At 33.1% G+C, this 9,748-nt stretch overlaps 1 protein-coding gene across 3 annotated transcripts; it reads right to left on the reverse strand.

Annotated features, from left to right (window-relative positions):
• Window positions 1-2,902: 2,902 nt before the first annotated feature.
• On the reverse strand, window positions 2,903-9,476 carry LOC101507309 (TOM1-like protein 3). 3 transcript variants are annotated; one of them, XM_004502495.3, is made up of 10 exons: window positions 9,254-9,476; window positions 8,500-8,650; window positions 7,669-7,747; window positions 7,154-7,252; window positions 6,924-7,037; window positions 6,396-6,541; window positions 5,267-5,348; window positions 4,286-4,371; window positions 4,013-4,204; window positions 2,903-3,766 (listed from the first exon to the last, which is right to left on the reverse strand). In XM_004502495.3, the coding sequence occupies exons 2-10, from the start codon at window positions 8,607-8,609 to the stop codon at window positions 3,133-3,135; spliced, it is 1,542 nt and encodes a 513-aa protein (XP_004502552.1). In that variant the 5' UTR covers window positions 8,610-8,650; window positions 9,254-9,476; the 3' UTR covers window positions 2,903-3,132. The 3 variants fall into 3 exon arrangements, with proteins under 3 accessions (XP_004502552.1, XP_004502553.1, XP_004502554.1); XM_004502496.4 differs by having other exon boundaries at window positions 9,249-9,428; XM_004502497.4 differs by lacking the exons at window positions 7,669-7,747; window positions 8,500-8,650; window positions 9,254-9,476 and adding an exon at window positions 7,519-7,635.
• Between the last annotated feature and the right edge of the window lie 272 nt (window positions 9,477-9,748).

A 9,748-nucleotide genomic window follows, 5' to 3' on the forward strand; every position in this document is an offset into this window, starting at 1 on the left:
ATATATATATATATATCCAATCTCCATATACCCTTAATTCAATAACCTTTAGAGATGATAAGTAATAAAGAATACTAATGAAGAGGTGTTGCATTGTTATAAACAACCAAAAGTTTTGTATTGAAAGCTAAAGTGTGGTTTGTTTATTTTACAATATTGAAGAAATTTTTCTTTCACACTTTCTACTTCTTGTGAGTGAAAATGACAAGATTGGTTTAGTTACCTGGTTGTTAAGGTTTGTGGTTGAATCGGAGTGGGAAATATTCTCAAACTCATCTGAGTGCTTCCTTGGTCTCTATCCATCCTCTGCGGCATGGTTGTGTTCTTGAGTTGAGTAGGGAGAGGTTTGCATGTTTCTAACTGAGAGTCAAGATCATGGTATGAGTATGATATGAGTGTACAATTTATGTACTTTTTTGAGTGTAATAAATAGAACCTCTCTCTGTCACACTAAATTTGTTTTCAATATTGAGTCAAATTACGTGGATGCCAATTATAATTTTTATTACACTTTTATTATTCAGTGAAGCTATGAAGGATTAGGACTTAGGAGAGTATGAGGGAGACTCCTATGTTATTATGGCTATAAAGCTGCAGGGTAAGGGTTGTAAATACATGCCAAAGGGGAAAAAAAGGGAGGGAAGGGACTTAATGGATTATTCTTTCACTGCTGTTTAATTTTTTTAATTAATGTACATAATATCATACGATTCTAATTTTGTGTATTTCCTTTGCAGTTCTTTTGTATTATTTTTTCATCTTTGGGATTTACTCATTGTTATTTTACTTTTTTTTGTTGTTGTAATTTTGAAAGTTGTTGCTGTTCCTCTAATTAATGCTTGCAAGATGGGTTATAAATTTATAAAAATGAAATCAACAAATTTGAGTTGATGAATAAGATTGCTAATTAAGGGTGTAATGTTAAAAATATTTATCTTTTAGTTGTTTATTGTATCATTTAGTTGAAAGTTAGAGATTAACAAATATTATTTTATACACCGACTCATAAATGCATATTTAATATTTAAAAGATTCAATTATTTATCAATTGTAACTTAATATGTTAAAAGCATAATTTGAAAATAACTATAAAAAGGATTACCTTTTAAAAAGTAATAATTTTCTTATCAAGAAAAAAATAAATAATAATTTAAATAGTTATTTGGCATGCCTCTTTTTCTTTTCCTCCATCACTAATGCCACACCATCCTACTACAAGGTTCCCTCTTTCAATTTCTTATCCGGGTCAGCTAAAGGGGAGCTACTAAATCTCTTGCTTTGGACCTCCAAAAAACAAGTCATTTGTCATACTATTTATAGGTCTACTTTTGTCTAAAAAATCATTAGATATTAAATATTTTAGGCCATTTTTGCAAGATCTATTTTTCATTTTATTATTGGGCTCTTACATTGATTTGTTTAGAAACTAGTAATTAGACCATTGTAATGGAAAAAAAAAATGCAAATAAGCAAATTTACAATGTTAGTATATCTACGTTTAACTTGTCTACTACTTGTATTAATTATTTATATATTTAATTATGTTGTATATTTTATTTAAGACAATATTTTAAACTTAAAAATAAAATTTTTATTTAATTATTTGCCTATAATTATTAGGGTGGAGCCAAGGTCAAAAGATAGGAGAAGCTAATTATATCACTTGTTGGATGAAAAAATATTCAAAAAATTGGAATAAATATTCAAATGATCAGTGTTTGTAAATAATTATGGAGAGCTATTTTACCCTTAAAATGTAAATTTGAGGTGAGTACTCTGGCGCATTGCTATGAACTCACTCAAATAACATACTTTCTTGAAGTTGAGATAAGCTACGTTCAAGAATCAAATATACATTCGCACAAGGTAGCATGGGTAAACTTAATTTGCCGCAAATAAATTTAGTTCGTACAGTTGGGTTTGCATGAAAGTAGCAATATTGTCGTAGGCTGTTTATGTTGGTGATGACTGATGATGGCACCAACACACGAAGGTTCCTACTCTAACTTTATACTTACACACGATCTTGTTTACGTATATAAATAAATAAATGTGTGTGTGTGTATATAGCATACTACTACCTCTTAATTATTATTCAATATTCTCGATCATGGAAAAGAAAACAAGAATGGAAATGGAGCACCGAACTAAATCAACAACAGTTGAGAAGAAATGCAGAAAAATGAACTCATTCCCTCCAGTTAGAGGAAGCATCAAGAGGAGAATGTTCATCTTCATGTATGGAAACATAAAGCGGACATTCAGCCACCGCATCCTGTTCACCTCAAATTAGGCATGCTCCTCAGACACTCACGGAAGATGCAGTGTTGCTGTTACCAAATAAATAAATTTATGACTTGTTTCTAATGTATTTCAAATTTTTAGATTAGAAGTAATGAACCATCATCCTATACGTACCTTTTATTATTCTATGTTCATTGCTGCTAATTGTTTATTGTAGCTTTCGTAGCACTCATGCATCCTGTTGTATTTTTGAAATCCTGCAATGAAAGACTGGTGGATTTTTATTGAATTTGATTATCTTTTCAACAAATATGTTGAAGCTTGAACTTGGACCCTAAAGCAGACAAAGAATTGCCCTGCTTTATTGTGCATGTCAATGTGGTGCAAGGTTCTTCCATTCCCTTGGGCATCATAGTGTTAAATTGAAAAATAATTGGATGTTATAGCAATTAGAATTGAGGATTAGGCATGAAGAGGCATGGTACACATAAATAAATAAATAAATAAATATTTTAGCAGAACAATATTTTTTTTCCAATAATGAATTGCTTGAACCATGTATTTATCAAACTTGTGCAAGTCATGTGGTCCACAAAGATAGCCCGTGAATAACCATTTACTCCCTTTTTTGCAAACCAAGATTATTTGAAGAAAACTCTGACTCTTAAAAAGATATCTGATATTATTGAAAACACGAGTCAACAAAATAATATGAACCATATACATATATGGATATATGCAATATATCTAACAGTGCATTAATTGAACCAAGTACACACATGGGCATGCCCGAAGGTTTCTAAACACAACCATAAAATGGACGCCTCAAGCTAAAACCAGATGAACATTCATATACTGCACCATCATAAGCAATACAAACAAGATATCTCAATACGACCTATTATTGGGTTTGGAAGATGAAGAGGTTTTCGATTTTGCAAAATCAACTAGATCTTTGAAAAGGGCATCTTCTGGCTTCTGTTCTTTGGTTGGGGTGGATGAAGAATTCAGAGAGAGGTTTTGAGTTTGTCCCACCAAGCTTTCATGAGATGAACTTGATCCATTACTTGAATGAGATGAACCTTTTTGCTCAAAAAACTGTTGTCTCTGATTATACTTTGAAGGTGGGGGTGGAATGACGACAGGAGCTTGTGTATCCCAGGGAGCTGGAGGCAGCTGTTCTGATGACTTAGGGGGAGATGGGTCATCGTATATAGGCTGTCTGCTAAAAATTGGTGAAGAGGTACTAGTGGCATTAGGATGGGGTGAAGACTCTGTTGGAATAGTTGATGAGGCAGGATTAGAGCTAGAATGAAGAGGAGCTGCAAATGAAGTTGGTTCTGAGTTTTCAAAGGATCCTTCTGCCTTGTATGCATCTCCACTAAGATAGTCAACCATGCCAGTGCCAGAGTAGACCGGCTTCTTTGATGCTGGTGGTGGGGGAATAAGTGAGTTTATCCTTGCTGGTTCTGCCTTGTCATAGGCTGGTTTCCGATTCTGTACATGAGTATCTCGTGATGACCTGAAATTGCAGTATTTAAATCATTACAACTATGAAACTTAGAAGAAAGAGAAAAGGACAAATAGGAGGAAAGGGAAAGGGGATAGGATCATGGGAATAGAGGTATCAACTAGAGAATAAAAGTCTGCCAGCCTTGGACAGAAAACCTATTTATACCAAAATATATGAGTGCCCACTGCCCACTAAGAAAGATGGAGTAACTATCTCAACAGGATGTAAAATGATATTAGAACTTTTGGGGTTCACCTATGGGCCAATTGACCAAAATCATCATCTGACTCATCATCTTCATGGTTTACATTTACAAGTGGCAGAACTGGAGTTTCTACTTCTCTTGCAACTGAATTAGAAGTTCCTTTCGCAATATCATCATGTTGTCGGAGTACTCGCTGAAGGCTGTCATTCAGTGCCAATCCCTGACCTAAAAGCTCCTCATCCCTGAAAATAAAGCAAACCAAGTAACCATTACAATTGCTCTTCTTTACACAAACAATAGAATTTAGTCATTGAAAAACTTACGTAGTATTGTTCACAAGAAGCATGACACGTTTCTGGTAAGAACGGCACTGGTCAACAAGATCAACAATCACTTCCTCCTTCACGCCCTGACATATTTCGTCCAGAACATTAAGAAACAACAACTTACAGCTAGAGTTTTGTACTGAATAAAAACATTGAATATCAGAGTAAGGAAAAGCAGCAAGTTTGTTTTATATCTCAGTCCTGCATTTTGCAAGGAACGTTTTCATAGATCCAATATGTTCTGGACCCTACTGCCCCAAATGTTCCCACACTATCTACTCCCAAACCTCCGCTCAAAACAATGCCTATTCATTATTCAGATGTTAGAAATTTCTGTGTCATTAAGTTTTGACTTAAATTAGAAAAAGGGTAGAGTTTATTTCTGTTCAGAGGGGGATAATAATAAGGGATCCATACAAAGCCCTGAATGTATACCCAAACATTTTTTCATTATTTCCGATTATAAGTAAATTGATGCTAATTATAGACTTTTCTTATCCGAGATCTTTGTACACTGACTAGATTATAATTTATAAGTAACTTGGTGGGCTTTTGAAAATGATGAATCATCATGAGATTGGGACTAGAAATATGATCTCTAAGGCCAAAGATTGAATGGAGAGAAGGAAGAATAACTAAACCTTGGAGTCACACAGATATAAAGGAACCAACTGGTGTTAAGGGAAAGCTTGCAGAAACATAATTTTATTAGAAAACTCCTTTGTGTATAGGAACCAAGTGGTATCAAGGAAATGATAGAAGGAATTGAACTTTATTAGAGAACTCCTTTATCCAAAATGGGATTAATTGCAGATCCAAAATTCCACAATGTAACACAGAAACAAGCAGAACATAAAAACATGATGCCGAAATACAGCAACTTTAAAGTTCAAATGTATATTTCCCATAAACAAGAAAAAACTAAACAGATGTAATAGATTGAACAGAAATGGAAAAATAATGAAAAAATAATATCACCTCGGGATCTTTCGGATTCAAGGCACTAAGCATTTCCGTCAAAACATCAGCTAGTCCTTGAGCATTTTTAATCTCTAGTAAACTGATGATAAACAAAATTAGTAAGAGAGAGATAAAGTAAAACTAGTGGATCTTTTTTTTTTTATATAAAGGAATAACTTTGACAGACAGAAGAGTACCAAAATACAACTGGAAAAAAGAGTCAAAGACAACATTAGCTCAAGGGAGCTCCAAAATCCCCGTGCAGATCTTCAAGAGAAGGTCCCCCAAAATTTATTTCAGCACTAGCATATCTTAAACCTTGGGTCAACATCAAGGGAAATTAATACGCCTAAATGCCCCAGGCCTATATGAGGGATGCACCCTTAAGGTGGGCCAACACCAAGGGGAACTAATACTCCCAAATGCACCAGGCTGATATGAGAGATGAACCCTTAAGGTTGCCCAATAAAGAACTTAAATACCCTTACTTTTCAACCAATGAACCCCAAAAAAAAAAAACAGTGCCATCACATGCTTAAGGAATATGTTGAACATTTTATCTGGTCATATCCTACGTTGAATTGATTAGAAAAACTTCACTCCAAAATATCACTCAACCATTAGACAGCAGATATATCCAAAGGCAGAGACTCAATTATGGAAGAAATTAAACATGAACATCATAACCAATCAATAAAATATACAACAAAATATGCTCATAGACAAATGTAAGAAATTCTAATCCTACGAAGAAAAAATCAAACCATAACTAAGTTCTCCATTCCATATTTAACTGGGTAGGAAAACTTAAAAAAAATGAAGTATTTGGCAAAGGGATACATAATTGTAAACAATGTCCGATAAAATTCTAAAGATATGATTAACTACCGCAGATAGGTAGGTAAACATGTGGGTTGTAACTGCTATGGCATCTGTTATTGTGACTCACAGTAAATGGAAAATATAAAAACCAACAATTTAGAAAAACTACTACATTGCTAATTACTAACAACATTGACTGTTGCAAAAAAAAAGGTCCTTAAATACCAATTTCTTACATAATGTCACATGTACAATAACACCATTAGCCCCGCACAACAAACATAAGAATTAGAACACTAAGTGTACAATGGAGTTTAAAAAGCACCTAAGGTCAGACGCATCCGACTGAAGAGAAGCCTGAATAGCAGCATCATCAAATTCTGCGGCAGAATGAACAATCGGCTGAGTTTGAGGAGGCGTGAAGAATGGCACGCTATTTTCTTCTCTTGGTGGAAATTCAACTCCAGCAGCCTGTTAATCCAAAAAGCAACAACCAATTAGATGTTAGTTTTGACTTTGGCACAGTAGGTTTTTGATATATTGTGTGTTTGAGGTGAAGATTCAACTATTATTAACCAAAAAGTCCATAATGCGAGTATGCAGTTGTTTGAAGTTTGTACAACAATGTAACCATTAACCAGCTTACTAAACTACCAGAAAAATACAACGATGACCACAGGCTAAGTTGGACGTGGATAAATTAAAAAAAAAAATACAAAAATATGTTCCAGACTAGCAGAAAGATTAACATGACTGGGGGTGAAAACAGAAACATTTATCACAGTATAAACATACTTCAATAGAATTATTAGGGCATATCATTTAACTAATATCCAGATACATGAGCTATCACCTTTAGTTCATTATATGCTGCATAGTATTGGGGAAAAACTCCTGTTGGACCTCCAAAAGCCTCTTGCCATGCGTCAATTAAAATCAGTATCTTTTCTCTCACACTTAAGTCCGGCTGTACAATTAGATTAAAATAATGCAGCAGTGATTAAGATAGTCTTCCCCTTCCAAAATATAGTTGCGGAAGGGCTCTAGTGAAAAGAAAAATCCAGTGTAAAAATAAAAAAATACCTTCTTCTTTACTATCTTAACCATTTCATGCAATATATCACGCTCAATGATCTGCTGAAATACACTTTCACCGCAATTTTTACTAAGGGTCTCAAGTACCTACATCAAATGCGAAGTATTCATGTCAGATAATCACTGCTTTTTATTACTTCCAGCACAAATATTTCTAAATCCACCTAATATATTTTAATCTCGGAACAATAAGAAAAAGTATGACTGAGGATTTTTAGTTTTTTACATAACTTACATGTGAAAATATAGAAATAATTACACATGATTTAACCCATGAGTAATGCTAGTAATACACCCTTTACTATTGGTTTGTTCTATGAAAACTCATTTTAGTTGCCTTGTAAAAAGATCACCTTTTAAAGAGTGTTGACTTTGAAGAGAATGGATCAACAATTGAAAGTTGTTAAAGAGTATGTGTTGCCAGCATTTCTCTTTAACCCGTTATATCTAAGTAGATGAAATATTCAATAATTATACAAGAATAAAAAATATATAACACTGACAAAAAGAGCCAGCAGCTGTATTTTGGGATTTTTACTGCCCAGACGCTTCTTAAGTATCTTTAATGCATCCTTTGCTTGCCTGCAAATATAGAAGATTGGTAAAATTTGATAAATTAATACCCATGAGAACAAAACAAGGATAAATCACACCAATAACATATTTGAGATCCAAAACTACAAAGCAAAAACAAATTCAAATTTCAAATAATGACTTTGTTTTTACTTCTAATCCTCTTATTTTTACAAAATTCTTGTTTTAGTATCCCTATTTCTAAATGCAACAATATTATTTCCATAGTATTCTTCAAATTTGGGTTTGATCTAACTCACTCTTAAAAAACCGGGTTGTAAGGTGAGGACTACCCACCACCTATAAACACATTTTTCAAGTCATAGATCAAATAAAATTCCTCATCTATACTGCGGACATAACTCTATTTGTATTCAAGTGACATTGTTGTTTGTTGAATATGATTACAACAATCAAAGTATTTGAGCAACAGATAACTCTTGTATAGCAATGCAAGACTGTGAAAAGAGGGGAACTGAACTGAAGTACCAGAACAATCTTTATTTTCTGAAGCAAAAACATAAAGTTCCAACTCTGACATCTTTGGAGTGTGAGATTATCAATGAACTTACTTAACTATAGTATACAAGCCCTTCTGGCATAATACTGACAAACTAAGAAACTAGTTTAGGGTAATCAGAAAAATAATATTCCTATCATGTTACTATGTTGTATTCAAAAAGCATGCTCTGATTCTCCAAACGATTCACTTGTCCCAACATCAGGTGTTAGTTTCAAGTAAAAGGTGGGCAGAAGAATACCTAGGATCCATATTAATGATATCACACAATTCTATATTGATTGCCCAATCTGGACCAATGAGCATGTCACTGGTTGCTCTCTCAGCACAGGCAGCTGCATTGTTAGCCATGTCTCTCCGCCTCAGATGAAGTCAAACCCTTTACTTTCAACCTTCAACAAATTCAAACAAAAAAAAAAATTCAAATAAAAAAAATTAACAATATCAATTAAAAAATCTACTCATAACATCATAAATCAATATACACCCTTTCAATTTTCAAAATCTAGAGCCTACATGGTATCAAATATAACCATTAATCTGATAAGTAAACTAGAATTTAAACTACAAAGTCCACACTGTGAATTCAATAGGAGAAAAACATAAAAACAGGTATAAAATGGAATTAAAACGAGAGAGATCAAAACAAAGAAATAGTCAAATAATCAGCATAAGAATTGAAAGTAGAAAAAGTAATTCTACTACTAGGTGATCGAAACTTTGATTAATGGTAAAAAAAAGAAAAAGAAAAAGAAATAAAAAAAGTATATGAATCTGGAAATATTGACATAAACCCCAAAAGGGAGAGAAAAGTATAAAACAGTGGATGGCAGAAGAGATGAGAATAAGTATCGTGCATGCATAGATCGAAATGGAGCGAGTGATGGAAGAGACCTAAAACCTTTGCAAAGAGATAGATGAGAAGGATCGATGATAAATATTACAGATAGAGAAGGAAATGAAAACAAGAGAAGGGAAGAGGGAACATACTTTACCTTAACTGTCAAAATAGAATAAGAAGAAGAAGAATTGAGAATCGGAATCAGAATTAAGAAGCGATTTCGATCGAATATATAAATCAATCTCAGAAAAAAAGTGATATGAGAAGACAAGATGAATGAAGAAATTAAGATTGGGGACCGACTTTTTTGTTGTTTCTCGACACACTGCGCTATTTTCTTCTCATCTCCTCCCTTTTTATTTTTCTAATTATTACTATCACTCGTCTTTCTCCTACCACCTTTAAAATATTTACTTTTTTTTCATACATTTTAAAAGAAAAATTTGATTTTAACATTCTATGATTTAGAGATTATCATTTATGCATTTAAAAAAGAATATAAGTTGTCATATATTATCGTAGTAAAAATTACTTTCTATAAAAGAAGGTATAACATACAGATGTAAATGTTTAAAAGTAATGTTTGTGAAAAAATATTTGACAACCACACCTTTAAACTTTAAAAAAAGAAAAAAAAAAAACTCTTTTA

Source organism: Cicer arietinum, chromosome 5, assembly GCF_000331145.2.
Source record: "Cicer arietinum cultivar CDC Frontier isolate Library 1 chromosome 5, Cicar.CDCFrontier_v2.0, whole genome shotgun sequence".
NCBI lineage: Eukaryota > Viridiplantae > Streptophyta > Magnoliopsida > Fabales > Fabaceae > Cicer > Cicer arietinum.